General features: G+C 42.9%; 1 protein-coding gene across 6 annotated transcripts in view; it reads left to right on the top strand.

Moving 5' to 3' along the window:
* ncor1 (nuclear receptor corepressor 1) overlaps positions 1–14,774 on the top strand; it is a 77,363-nt gene that overhangs the window by 43,643 nt on the left and 18,946 nt on the right. For 5 of the 6 annotated variants that reach the window (XM_034233006.1, XM_034233008.1, XM_034233007.1 and 2 more), the window contains 9 exons: positions 746–1,178; positions 1,270–1,393; positions 2,083–2,260; positions 2,871–3,038; positions 12,665–12,831; positions 13,475–13,589; positions 13,893–13,978; positions 14,085–14,253; positions 14,593–14,700. In XM_034233006.1, the coding sequence (XP_034088897.1) occupies positions 746–1,178; positions 1,270–1,393; positions 2,083–2,260; positions 2,871–3,038; positions 12,665–12,831; positions 13,475–13,589; positions 13,893–13,978; positions 14,085–14,253; positions 14,593–14,700 (1,548 nt within the window). The remainder of the gene's footprint in view (positions 1–745; positions 1,179–1,269; positions 1,394–2,082; positions 2,261–2,870; positions 3,039–12,664; positions 12,832–13,474; positions 13,590–13,892; positions 13,979–14,084; positions 14,254–14,592; positions 14,701–14,774) is intronic. The other variant, XM_034233009.1, reaches the window with a different exon arrangement.

Below are 14,774 nucleotides of genomic sequence, written 5' to 3'. Positions count from 1 at the left end.
ACTTCACAGTTTGTACAGAATATCAATATGACAATACGACACCCTCTGTCCGTAGACCCTCAGTACTTTATCCTCCTCTGTAAATAATGCATCTGTTTTTTCATAGACATACCATCTGGTCTACCATCACCATGGCAACAACTGCAGCATAGACAATATGTAACAGAAGCAGGCAGACTTTTTTGAATATGCTTAAGAAAATATGACTTTCTGATATTAATTTATAATTGTTCTCATTCTACAAAAGCAGTTTGTTCTAATTATGACTATTGTTATGTCTTCACAGTTTAAGATATTTAGACTGAAGCATACAATATTACTAGATGTATTGTTAGATTTTTTGATTATTTTGAAAGTCTGGTTTTCTGTATTATTGAAGCCTTGGATTTAGCACAAGCAAATTTAAGTGGTATGAAGCGAGGTCATTAAATTAGCAAAATTAGGTCATAGATTAGATACAAAACTAACTGGCAATTACATGTGTCCAAGTAAAATGTGACTATATAGATAAATACATAATGGGAAGGATAAAAAAGCACATGTTTAGATTATTAGATCGCCTGTGTGATGTGTTTCATCTCTCTTGGGTTATTCTTTATTGGGTAGATTTGCGTTGTGAAAGGCAATTTATTTTTATATTTAATTCATTTGGCTTGCTCTTTATTCCTAAAGAGCATCCAGTTGACTTGCAAGTCTTGTGAGTTTGATTGAGTCTCATGCATCTCTCTCTATCATGCTTCCTCAGGCGGTGACAACAGCTCCGATACAGAGAGCGCTCCCTCCCCCTCTCAGTCTGGAGACTCGAAGAGGGCAGACGGCACTGCAGGAGATGCTCACTGCTCTGATCAGGACAAAGGTCAAGCCAGTAATGGAAAGGGCCTGGAGCCTTTATACGGAGGACTCTGTGTAAAGGAGGAGAAAAGCCCCGAGAGCGAGAGCGGATCTCAGGAGGAGAAGGCCAGGATGGGTCCCTACGGAGGCTCTGTGCACCCCAAAACCGAACCTCAGGACACGGACATGAACTCCGGAGAGGTTCAGGTGAAGATGGAGCCTGAGATGAAGGAGAGAGGAGAGAAAGGAGATCACAGCGAGAGGCACAGGGAGCTCCACTCAGATAATGACTCCAGTGCCACCTGCAGTGCTGACGAGGATGTGGAAGCAGAGCCTGAGAGACAGAGGTGTGTTTTCATGTTCTGTGTACATAATTGCAGTTTTATAAGAAAGGGAAATGTTTTGTTACATTATACATTTTGCTTTGTGCCTCTGCAGAATGTTCTCCATGGAAAAGCCTTCGATGCTCAACCCTCAGGGCTCGGTGCTGGTGTCTTCACCCAAGCAAGCCCAACTCAACATCCAGCAGATGCAGAAGAGGGCAGCTGCCATCCCACCTATGGTGAGTCACAGTTTCTGGTTTATCCATTTTCACGGGCACAGGTTAGAGCATGCCCACATTTCCTGTGTAAGTTATTATGAAAGGTTTTTTATACAAATACATAAAAATGAAAAATAAATTGCTCTATTTTAACAGTTATGTGTTCAAGGTTAGTAATATGCTGGAATTTGAATATACACAATTTTTTTTGCATAATATAGTTTAATCTACACAATCAAGGAAACCACAAATCTTATACTGTTTGAAATGTTTAAAAACCTGTCGCTTTTTGTCTTCTGGTGACTCCCAAGCAGGAGTTTTGTAAACTTTTTCACAATTTTTCTGAATTGCAATATAGTAACAATTTGGATTTAATGATAAAAGCACTAAGAGCATGGCCATTTTTGGTTTACGTACCTTGAATTTGACCCTATTAAAGCTACCCCTGATACATAAATCATGTTCGTATTGGGGTTTGCTTACAGTGTCAGCCTTTATATTTCTACCTACCAAGATTTAATACAAGTATAACATTTCAATTGTCATAAAGCAGAAGTTTCAAGATGCGTGGTGAAAGTAGTTCTTAAGTTGGTTCAGCGGCCTATATACAATGCATCAGTGCTCATGCAAACTACCAACGTGTCAATATCTCACTTATTCTTATCTTGAATTCCACCTCATCTGGATCTTTTCCTCCTAAACTTGTGTAGATGCCTGGTTCTTATGGCCCCGGTGGTGTGCCAATGAGTGGCTTTGCCATGTTGCAGCACCAGATCAAAGCAGTGCACGATTCAGCGCACCAGGAAGAGAAGCAGCGGCAGGATCACGGAGACCTGGAGCGAAGACCGCCCTTCAACACCCGCAGCCCCACTGTTATAGACAGAGATGGTATGAGAACAAAAACTATCCTCCTCTCTCCTCCTTCATGTTCATCGCTCCTTCAGCCTCCTTCCGCTGCTGGTAGTGGACTATTTATTGGGGGTGTTCATTTTCGTTCACTTTGAAAAAAGGGCATGGTGGTCTGGACTAATGTGGTTCAGTCGAAGCCTAGACAAAAAGTTAGCTGACCCTGTTTAACATGTGATGTAGAGATCTGCTTTGATGCCCCTTTTTGAAATGCCTCTGGCTGATGAAGGGGACTTTGGTGGGGTTTTTTTTGAAGTCGTGTGACTTGAGCATGTCAGTTAAGGACACTCATTGCTTCTGGTGCTGACATATTTGAGGCTCTTAGGAAAGGAAAGTGCTAAAGTCGCTTGGTAGTCATTAGTCATTTTTGAAAAGCCTTTTAGCACCTTTTAGTGCTGTGAAGAGCAGAGCAGCTGCCAGTAAGCTGCTGAGCTTTGACACCGAGATATTTATTACACAGGATTCAGCGGGTGTGTGTGTGTGTGCTGGTGGCGGTGTTATTTGTGCAGGGTCAGCTCAATGCTCACCGGCAGGGAGTTTCTTGTTTTAATAGTGGCTGTCTTCCCTCTGTCCTTATGCCTGTGAACTGTAGGTAAGCCCTTACCCTACATGCCTTATGAAATGAAGCTGGCTCTGGAACAGGAGATGCACTCTGGTCGGCCAGGCTCTCCCTACAGACTCTCCCCCAGGGAGATGAGCAGAGCCTCACCCCAGCCTGACCCCAACGCCCCCAATGCCTCCCGCTACAGTGTGCCACCAGGTAAAAAGCACACTTCCTTCCCTGCCTTCTTGCCCTCTCCCTTCCCTTGCTGATACCAACTAGCCTTGGAGGCACATACTTGACTCTGTTGGCAATAAAAAGTTCTATAGTCTGGTTTACAATTTTATATTTTAATTTGCCATGTATTGACATCCATAGTTTAGATCAGGGGTCGGCAACCCTAGGCACGCGTGCCACCATTGGCACGCGGGACCGTAACCAGTGGCACACTAGGAATAAGTGTGCACAAATATTTAAATTTTATTTTCGGATCCTGAACGAGACCGCCAGCAGAGCGCGTCTCCCGCTGCAGAAGGGGGAGACCCCCATGCACGCAACGCAGCACAGAAGGATAACTTCTAGCCCCGCTCTCTTTAACTCCAGTCGACTTTCTGCTGCTTTCCTTCATGGTGAAACGACCAGCGGTGTAGCGCACTTCACACATTGCAGTACCCATAAGGAGCTGTTTTGCGTGGCTGTGTCTCTAGTTGAAAGCCCAGTGGCGATCTGCTCATCTGTCATCAAAAATAATATGCTACACAGAGGCGGACTGGCCAACTGTGTGTTCTGGAGAATCACAGTGCGTCCGGTCGTCAGTGAACCGAGCCGGTCGCCAGCCGGGTTCGGTCTTTATTTATTTAAATGTGTTTAAACGGCATCATGTAAGTTGCACTGACAGGCGACAGAGGTCCACAGCTTCCCCGCAGCGAGGCTCCCCCAGTCCCCCTGTTGACAGTTCACGAACGTCGGCACACTAATCAGATTTTTTTTTAAATGGCACTTCATATCAAAAAGGTTGCCACCCCTGGTTTAGATGAACATGCCTGTCATTATAATTGCTTGATTGTCGGCATTTGAAGTTGTGGCAGAGGAGGACTGTGATTTGAATCCCCTCATAAGTCGGGGTTTGTTGGGATTTTTGGTTTGTTGATAAATAATGCATTTTCTAATGGGTAGCATCATGGCTACATGCTTTTGAGGCCACGCAGAGCCTGTTTCCCAGCACAACCTCTGAAGAATGCTTGTACACGTGTACCATACAGTAGCAATCCAACAAGCATGAGCCAGCTCTTTCTGGTATAATCACAGGCCAGACAGAAGTTTGGGGATTTTATAACTGCAGCGAAAACGTCAGTGCATGAGTCAGATATTTTTGGTCTGTCCACCAGTGCAGAGGAAACACAAGCACACTTCTTTCCCCCCTAATCTTGGCCTCTGTCCTACATTCTTGTCGCAAAAAGAGGCCAAGATGGTGGGTGAATCACTGCCAGTCAAAAGTTGCCATCATCACCAGTTTTCTTTCTTTCTTCTTTTGTGCAGTTTAACATATCGTTACCTTATCTGTCTGAAAACATTCATTAACTTTTAAACACTGGTGTCATTCACATTTCCAACACTAATAAGACCAGAGGAAGTACCATTTTTGCTAGCATTGGTTAAATCAATAACTTATGTATTCCCACAACCTCTGTCATGAACCCAATGTGTTTTCATTTGTACATTCACATGTGGCTGCTACAAATTAAAAGTACCACCATGTGTTTGTTTACTAGAGTTTTGTAAATCAATCCTCATTGGAATATGTTTTTTTCTCCTTTAAAGCAAGAACTAGCATGTGCTCTACATATTTCGGTTGCCCTGACAACTTTGGTGAATGGTAAATTGAAGCATGAATGTTAATGTTAGACACAAAGTCTCCCTGCGAGAAGGATTTATAAATTTGTCATAGAGCTGCTTGTTTTCTCGTATGTCCCTGCATGAGTCAGCAGGAAGATGACGTCCATGCTCTGTTGGAGATGCTTTCACACAGCCATTTCTTATTTTTTAAAGTGCAGAGCATGAGGCGCGCTCCCTGCATCGAGGTTACTCCCGGTCTTGTGTTTGTTTGTTTTTATGCTTCGAACCATTTGTCTCCTCGGCTTTCCCAGGAGACGGTAAAGCAGACAGCAGTCATGGGCCAAGGTTACATCAAGTTGAGGATAGTCTATTAACTGGGGTCTTCAATGCTTACGTCAACACTCACTGGAGACTGTCAGAATTAAGCTGAATATTTCATCAGGCACTCTTTGAAAGGGAAATGGTGCTTAATGGAACCCTGATGTTGGGTGTGTTGATGTTGTGGTGTTTTGGCCCAATCTAGGTTGCAGTGGGAGCTGATAGAAGTTGTTTTTGTGATTCATTTTGTATGTAAGAAGTTTTTTATAGTTAAGCAATAGTTCACGACAGGCCTGAAGTGAGCTATTGCTTTTATAAAACGGTTACCAAGTGTGGCAATATGAAAGAAAAATACACACTCTAATTTAAATAGTTTTTATTAGTAAATAATGATGTTCAAAATAAAATAGTCCCTCCGTTGCCTTCTGCACGAAACATAGTGCGAGGTGGTTGCTATGCAACAACACTAACAGCTAGCGAACATATTAGACAGAGAGCGTTGATCCATTATTTGGCTATTTATTTACATTCATTTGTATGTTGCCGTTTATTGTGCACCCACTGAAAACCTGTGAACATCAGTAGCATGGCTTACGTGGTTACTTGTATAGGTTGAGGTTGTTCTAGGGCCTAGGCTGTTGCTTGGCGTGGTGAGAATATTGCTCCACTTTCTCCGGTCCCCGAGATTTGGCTTCCAGCAGCTCTGGAGAGAGCTTTTGCACCTGTGGCCACTAACGGTCATCATTTCTCTGCTTTGTTTCAAGACCCGCATCAGAAAGCTTTTGAATGGTGCTACTTTTCAAGTTGGTCTGCCTGCTCTTCACGTAGCTCTGCATGTCGTCGTTTAGGTGCTTTTTTTTTCTTCTGGAGATAGGCACTGCTCAATCCATTCCTCCATAGTAAGACCCCCCCGGAGGTCGAAGTTAATCTTAAATGTTTCCATTTTATGCTTTGTAAGTTTGTTTCGTAACGGAAGAAATGTAAATATATTTATAAAACTGACAAGTCAAATCAAGCAATCTGATTGGTCGATAGTGTTTTTGCGGACCTCTTTGATTACAGATTTGAAAACATCGTTGCTTGCTTTAAAAGTAGCACAATTCATTATGTCAAAATTGGAAAGTATCTAGATATCCCTGCCCTAATGCCAAAGGAACTGCACACTGAATATGTTTTGATGTCTATGTCTGGACCGCTGCGTAAAAAGGAGGGGTTCTGCCCCGTTTCTTCTCCGCTGCTTTCTTGTTCCAGTTTGAAAAGCATTGCTTTTTCAGCCCAACGGTATACTGTTTTTCTCAGACGCGGAGGGATACTGACTTGTTGTGATAAGTAACTTACAATTCTACCCGTGGTATATGTTAGTCTACTACAAATAAACATGACGTTTATCTTCTGTTAACTTGGTTTATTCAATCAACGTGCATAACACCAATACAGAGCCATTCACGAACAGTGGACCTCATGCTCCAGGTCGACACAGACTAACTGCGCATGCGTTTCACAGTCTCAAGAGGGCAACCTAGACTACCGTAAGGCCAGTAGTATAGGCGCAAAGAGATTACATGTTAACAATCTCATTCTATCTTTTTAAAGAAATAAACAAAACAAAAACAACTTTACATTGCATGAATCATAAAACAATCATACAGTGACTTAAAACAAAAATGTTTAAATTCCCTGAGTAGTCAACATAAATTAGGGAAACATTTAAGAAACAAATACAAAAACAAAGGTGTTTTCAATGTTCCATTTCAACAGACACTTTAACCCAGATCCCATTGTCCTTCACTGAGTGCTTTTAAGAGCACAAGAGCTGAAGCTCCTTTTTTTGTGAGACAGTCAGCGAGCTGAGATTTTGTGTCTGACCAACGCACCTGCTTGATCCTCTTGCTCTGTATGAGCTCCTTAATGCTACTGATTTCCAACCTGAGTCTCTTCTCTGTGACTTGTTTTGTGGACTTGAGCGCATCGAACAGAGAGTGGTTATCAGTCACACAGAGTACAGGGGGTGCATTCAGTCCAGCATTTCCAGTAGTGAGCTCAGAAAATAGTGTGGCTAGAAAAATTGCATTGTCTACCCCAGTGGTTCCCAAACGGTGTGCCGAGGCACACTGGTGTGCCGTGAGACAAGTCCGGGTGTGCCGTGGGATTTTGTGACAACCATATGTTATTATTGCAATATACAACTACACACAAATAATTATTTAATTGACTATATCAGTACTTTGTAGGTTTATATGTACGTAATCTGCGCGATTTGCGCGTCCACATCTCCACGTGCAGTGCTGCATAAACATGGCTGAGTCAGCGATAACTCTCGAGGGGTGGAGGTATGCCCATTACTTTGAGTTCGTCCGAAGAATAGACAGGAATGTGACGGTGAGGTGCAAACTGTCCAGGCCAGAAGCTGTTATCCACTGCTGGAAACACCACGTCAAACCTCAACAAGCACCTGCAAAGAACACATGCTAAGGTGAAGCTACCGCACACGCTATTTGTTGTTTGTTGATATCACGTAGTCTGTTCTTCTTCTCTGTCTTCCGGTTGTTGCCTGTTTTGAATGACAAATACACACTACCGCCGCCTGCTGGTAAGGAAAGTTATTGCCACTCACGCATGTGCAGTTCGTACGTGCTCGGCGAGTAAAGTAACGAGTAAAGTAACGAGTTACTTTATGTAGATAGTAACGAAGTAGTGTAATATATTACTTTTTTAAAAGTAATATATTACATTTTTTTAGTAACGACCCCATCTCTGGAGTTGGCGTTTTCTACGCTGATTTACATAAAGAACAACAGGAGGTCACAGCTCTCTGTTGAACAGGACTTGCGAGTGGCCCTCTCCTCAGCGCCCCGACACGCACATGTATCTCACTAATTTGTAAATCGGCAAAATATTTACAATAGCACATGTTTCAATGCTGATTGCTGAAATGTTACATTTATAATTTGTAGTTCAGGACCATGGACAATGCAGCTTCCTTGCATTGACAGTTCTCTGTGCTGAATTTCTGCTGAGTTTCCTTTGCCTCATTTTTTATTGTGTGACCTGTCTGGTTTAAATGAGTGTGTCGCTGCTTTGATGAAGCCTAATTTGATAAAGTTTCAAATTCATTTCTGAAATACTTCGTTAATAAATATTTCATGAGTAATATAGTTGTCTTTGTCACATTTTATTTGGCATTAGTAAATAATTATGCACATTTACAGATATTTTACATGATATGAGTGATAACACGTGTTATAAGGGCTATTTTGCACAATAGGTGTGCCTTGAGATTTTTACTTGTCCTTTGGTGTGCCTTGGGCACAAAAAGTTTGGGAACCACTGGTCTACCCCATCTGACATGGCAAGAGTTTCCCCTGCAAGGGTACTGCGAACCACTCGTCTGATTTTCTTTGAATGCCAACAGGGGGGAAAACTTCCCTCTTTCTCCCATAAGTGTTATAAAAGTACCTCCCTGTGTACCTCCGTCTGGGAGGTTTCCAAATGAAGCATTACTGAAAACTATCAAGTTCAAAGCATCACTGTTTCCCAGATGTTGAAATCTGAGTGTCACCTTTTCAGACTTTAGCTTACGGATTATCTTATTAGCATCATGAACAGACTGTACTGTTGCCCGTTTTATATTAGAAGCCAAACAACATGAATCAAACATTACATCAGGTCTTGTCTGTTTAGCAACCCATAGGATCTGTCCTATTTTTGATCGTAACTGCTCTCTCTCAGTTTCGTTGAGGGGTTCATTTCTCTGTGTGGCCCGACTTGCTTGTATGGGAATAGGCTCCAGGTTCTCGATATAACTTTGTTGATGTACCTGAACTTCACCGTTAACAGTTACCAAATCCATTCCTACATAGGAGAACTTTTCATGCTCCTCACGCCCAACCTTGAATGCAGACTGCAGTTGGGGGATCACATTGGATGAAAAGTTTGATGAGCCTGCCCAAAGAAAATCATCTACATGACACGCAAGCACCCCAGTGACCTTACATTGCTCATCCAACCAGTAAAAGACTGCCGGATCCACCTGTGACACTCTACCACCAGTACTCAGCATGATTTCCTTCACTTTGTTGTACCAATATAGTGATGCATCTGCAAGACCATATACACATTTCTTTAGTTTCCATACAACATGTTGACATCCTGCCTTTAGAGGGGGGCGGATATAAATATCCCTAGATAGCTCCATACCCTGCAAGAATGCAGATTTGATGTCCATAGAATGGACTTCCCACTTGTTTTGACATATCACTGATAACATGTCTAAGTGAATCTGTGGCACATGTGGGGGAATCTTTCGGTAACTCTTGAATATTCAGCTCTTCAAAACCTCTGGCAACCAGTCGGGCTTTAGGCACTATACCCTTGGGAGTGTCCTTAAGACTACAAACCCATCTGGTGGAAATGCATTTCTGCCCTGCATATTCAACTTCCTCAAATACATTATTATTGTGCCAGTTCTTTATTTCTTCCTGTTTAGCTGCATCAAATGAGATGTCTTTGGTTACAAGTACATCAGCTTCTCTGTCTTCTGTTTCAATGTTGAGATTATCAACCTGTGAGATATCAATTGATTCCTTTTGCCCATCACTACCATCATTCTCTAGATGTTGCATGTTATACCAGGTTTTATATTTCCCCGTAGCCTTGCCTGATCTCCCTAAGACTCTTGCTTTAAGTAGAGTATTGTCACCTCTGTTCATATATGTTACAGTCTGTCCTGTTTTTAAACTCACACCTGCAGAAGGAGCAGGATTATTATGGGCATTAGGCCTATGCGCCATTTCAGTTTGTGTTACGCTACTCAAAGTGTTTGGAGGATCGATCGCTTCACTTGTATTGGCTTCCCTGTCACCGAATTGTTGTTCATTCTCTGTATTTTGCTCACTGTCTAAACTACCAGTTGCATTGTTTATACCTTGCTCACTTCCTGCTTCTGTGTCAGCATCATTTTGTACCATTTGCTCTTCATTAACCTTTGTGTTCACCTTGGAAAGCCTAGAGTGATGCACTCTCACTAGGCAACCACCATGCCTCACAAAAACAACAGCCCCATCCTGACCAATAACTATCCCTGGTCCTTTCCACTCAGTGCATTCAGCTCGTTTGTAATACACCTTGTCACCCATCTCATATTTCTCATCTATGGGTCTGAGCTGCTTAGGTCGTGCTCGTCTTATCCTTTCTGAGCACTCTGCTTCAGTAAATGCTTTTCTAGAGGCATGCAAGGCTGAAATGTGCTCTCCTACTCTAGCACTCATAGTGGTACCTTCTAGCGCAGGTGGTTTATCAACCAGTACAGAAGGAAGGTTGGGGTTCTGGCCAAACACCAGTTGATGAGGACTGTAGCCGTGCACATTGAGCATACTGTTCTTAGCCATGAGAGCCCAGTCTAGGGCTGTTTGCCAGTCACATCCATTTTCCCGTCTGACCTTCTGGATGATGTCGGTGAGGGTCTGATTGTGTCTCTCCAGTAGCCCATTGCTCCAGGGGCTGTATCCTGCCGTGGTTTTTGTCTCAATGTTAAAGTTCTCTGCCATGTCACGGAACTCTGCATTGTTGAATTCTCCTCCATTGTCACTGTAAAGTCTCCGTGGTGGGCCGTGGACGCTGATCCATGTATGAAGGAAAGAGTTCACCATCACAGAGGAATTCTTTGTTTTCACAATGCTTCCAGCGCTGAAACGTGTAAATTGGTCAATGATGTGGAGGTACCATAAACTTGGTTCCAACTCGTGCAGGTCCACTGCCACCGTTTCATTGTACTCTGAAGCCAGAGGCAAGCCCACAGCAGGCTTCGGCTTGGTCTTGCTGTATCTCTGGCATATGTCACAGTCCTGTACTATTTGTTGTAAAATAGTGTCACAATCTTTGTCTTTATTTCCCGAACTGCGGAGGAGTTGCTGTAGTCTTTCTGCGGAGGCGTGACCAAACTGTTTGTGTAGTTTCAGGAGAGCTTTGTGTTTCTCATTTGAGGTCATATTTTCTGTGACTGTAAGGACCTCATCTTCATTCTGGCTGTTTTCTGAGACTGTAAGGACCACATCTTTAATTTCAATTTGATTCATTCCTGTGTCCTTGTCTCTGATATCTATACAGTAGTGTCCTGAACTGGTGAGTTCAAGAGGGATATTCTGTTTAAACATCACAGCTCTATCATTCTCCATGTCCAAGATGGTTCCTGCCCTTTTCAGTGAAGTCTTACTCGGAAGTAGTGGGATATCAGCTTTGACTACTTCAGTTTCCACTCGACATTTTGTCTGTCCTATTTTGGCAGGCAGTTTCAGTATTCTGGAGGAATGCACTATATTTCCATCTCCAAAACGGAATGGTCTGGAGCTTGGAGTTTCACTTTTCACAATCTGGTTCACTTGACTTTGACTGAGATCAGCGCCGAAGCTGTCCAACCATTTTTCTCCACACACTGTGCGGGTACATGCAGTGTCAATGATAGCTGTCCCTAAAGACTCAGTTAGGAATACCTCTGATTCAGACAGTGAGGCTTTAGTAAACAGTGTAATGTCACATTCCTCTACCTTTGTTCGATCTTCAGTTAGCTTTACTTGTTCGCTACTCTTGTGAGGACAGTCTTTAGCCCAATGGAACGTGCTCTGACATATAGCACATTTTGATCTCTTACCGAACCTATCCAGTGGGTTGGTACCCTGTGACGGTTGCCTTTGTTGTCCAACTCGTCCAAACTGATGCGTTGTTGGACGTCTGAATCTTCCTTGTGAGCGTTGCTCTGTGAATAACGCTTCATCGTTAACATGTATTCCGTTTGATGTGCCGCCTTGCACTCTCCCCCCAAAGATCCTCTTCAGCGCAGACTTCATTGCAGCAAACGTTAAATCTGTACACGCGTCAGCGCCATTTGTCTATTTTTCTCGTCTAGACAAGCCGTGTCCAAAAGTTTAAAAGCTAGCACGGCGTCAGGAAGAGTCATGTCGTACTTTTTCATTCGGTTGTATCGCTGTTCAAAGTCAATCACATAGTCCGCCATGGACACGGAGCTCTCCTTTTTGATACAGTTAAAAAAAGAGTAAGCATCGTATGCGCGGTCTCTCTCTTCTTTGAGAAACATGCCATCTAGTTTTGCTAGCAGTGTGTCCATACCATTGTTGTTGTTCAAATCCAAAGCGGGTATTTCCATGGCGATGTCCCTTGCCCTTCCTTCCAGCCCCAGGACAACGGCGAGGGCTTGTTTCTTCTTATCAAGTTCAGTAACCAGCTTCCAAATGGCGATTTCATTTTTCCAACACTCGTATGGTCGGGATTCGTCGAACTTCGGTGGAACTTTGTAGTTAGCAGTAGCCATCTTCTGCTAACCATCCTCTGCTACCAATGTTAGTCTACTACAAATAAACACGACGTTTATCTTCTGTTAACTTGGTTTATTCAATCAACGTGCATAACACCAATACAGAGCCATTCACGAACAGTGGACCTCATGCTCCAGGTCGACACAGACTAACTGCGCATGCGTTTCAAAGTCTCAAGAGGGCAACCTAGACTACCGTAAGGCCAGTAGTATAGGCGCAAAGAGATTACATGTTAACAGTATACGCTCAGTATATCACGGCTAAGAACCAATCAGATTGCTTGATTTGACTTGTCCGTTTTATAATGCTTTTTCTAATGCTCAGATGTTGACCAGTCGTCTCTGATTATTTGTGTCCCCTCAGTCCTCCACCCGGCCCCCAACCAGCTGGTCCAGAGCATGGCAGACGGAGTCCGCGTGACGTTCAGCAGACCCAGTCGACCTCCCAACATTCCCTCTCCTCCTCCACTCATTCCAACCACCAAGCCCACCGACAAGCCCTCCTTCATCCAAGGAGGCTCCATATCCCAGGTAAGACATTAAAGAGGATTGATTGCCTGTTGGAGCAAGTGGAGTAACCCTACTCTTAGTATTCCACACCACTGACATTCACATCACACTGAGAGCCAACTGTAAAGGTTCCTTGTTGAGTTTTTGACTTTCGCTGAGTGGGTGGGTACATGTGTATCGGAGGGATGCAGTACACATTCCAGCCAACGGTTTTACACTATTCCCATGTTCTACAGGTGGCTGCAACACGATAAGATATGTTGTAATGCGCAAGTAAAGATAAGGAAGAAGGACATAGCCAGCATGTTATCATGAATATAAACAATGCTAAAAATATTTCTTTTTTATTTTCGGTTTTGCAAAGGTTTTATGACATTCAACCCATTTATTAGACGTGTTTCTCTGCACACAACGTTTGCCGTTTACGAAAAAGCTCCACAATGCACATTTTATTCATCAACATCATGTGAGCTGTCTCTTAGAATTAAGACATATGGGTTGGATGATGAGCTGTTTTTCACAACAGACTCACACAACACTGTTTTAGTAACATTTTGTTGGGTTGATTCAGATTGCTCAAGCACAAATCCATACTAGACACTTTCTTATTTTTGTGGACACCTGACTTGCCTTTAAAATGTGTTCTCTGTTCCTGCTTTTCCAGGGAACTCCCGGCACATACCTGCCGTCCCATGCTGTCTACGGTCCGGAGGGGACTATGAGCGCAGTGGGTTCCATCTCTTTAGGTCTGCCTCGGCAGCAGGATCCTAACAAACCTGGTAGGACTACACACACTGCACATTACTAAGAGTATGCTCATATGCAGCTTTAGACATTAAGTCTCAACCTAACTTAGTTAAATAACACCTAAGAGACTAATATATATTTATGGTCGTAAGGTTTTCTCCTCATCACAACATCTTGGTAAAGCAAGCATTTTTGTATGATAACTGTATTGATTTCAGTACTTTTCTTTTATAAGTAATGTTTTTGTATTCAAATCTTGAAACAGTTATTCCTACCATATTCACTAACCATGCATGACTTAATTCTCTTTTTTCTTCTTCTTTGTAATCCTCCAGGAGCTGCAGTTCCATCCATGCAGGACGGCAGGGGCAACCCAGCAAAGATGGGCGAGGGTATGACTAAGAGAGGGTCCATAACTCAGGTAACAAATGGTTGAAGTGGTCAGATAATTGTTAGATTTTCCCATATAGTTAATATGTGTTTGCTTTTTATTTTTCATAACATTTTCCCTCTTTTCTACACAATAGGGCACGCCAGCCCTTTCCCAGCCCATCATGGCTGCTGACCTCCTGAAGGGCACCATCACAAAGTTGGCCACAGAGGACATGAGCAACCCAGACAAGGCCAGGGGAGACCAGCTGTCTAAAGGTCATGTCATCTATGAAGGGAAGAGTGGTCACATCCTCTCCTATGATGGTAAGTGCTTAGTATGGAAGCCTTGAGAGTTCAAGTGAGAGAATATCTGGTGGTGATGTATTTACCATCTCTGATCCAAATAGTCTTTTCTCCTGTGTTTATGACTTCAGCACAGATTTATTTTTGTAAAATATTTTCATTTATTTCTGTTTAGAGTAGAGAATGATAAAAAGCAACTTGACAACAACCAACATTTCACCTACCAATGGATCACCAGAATCTGTTGTTCTCCCTTGCCTTTCAATGCTTTCCTATCTTTTATTATTGGTACATCAAATAATTGTTGAGTATTCCTTTACTTTGCACATAAACTACAACATGTATTTTTGTGCCCAAAAGCTATCAAGAACCCAAGGGAAAACACCCGCAGTCCCAGGACACCCCTTGAGCTTAAACGCACTTACGACATGATGGAGGGACCCTTGGGCAGGGGACACCCATTCGAGGGTACATTTTGAGTGTTAATGAGTAAAACCTTTTTTACTGTTTTTCTTGTCTTGTATTGGGATACTGACTTTGCT

Source organism: Gymnodraco acuticeps, unplaced genomic scaffold (genome assembly GCF_902827175.1).
Source record: "Gymnodraco acuticeps unplaced genomic scaffold, fGymAcu1.1, whole genome shotgun sequence".
NCBI classification, from domain to species: domain Eukaryota; kingdom Metazoa; phylum Chordata; class Actinopteri; order Perciformes; family Bathydraconidae; genus Gymnodraco; species Gymnodraco acuticeps.
The sequence above is the reverse complement of the archived record's forward strand: the minus strand, read 5'-3'. Positions and strand labels throughout refer to the sequence as shown.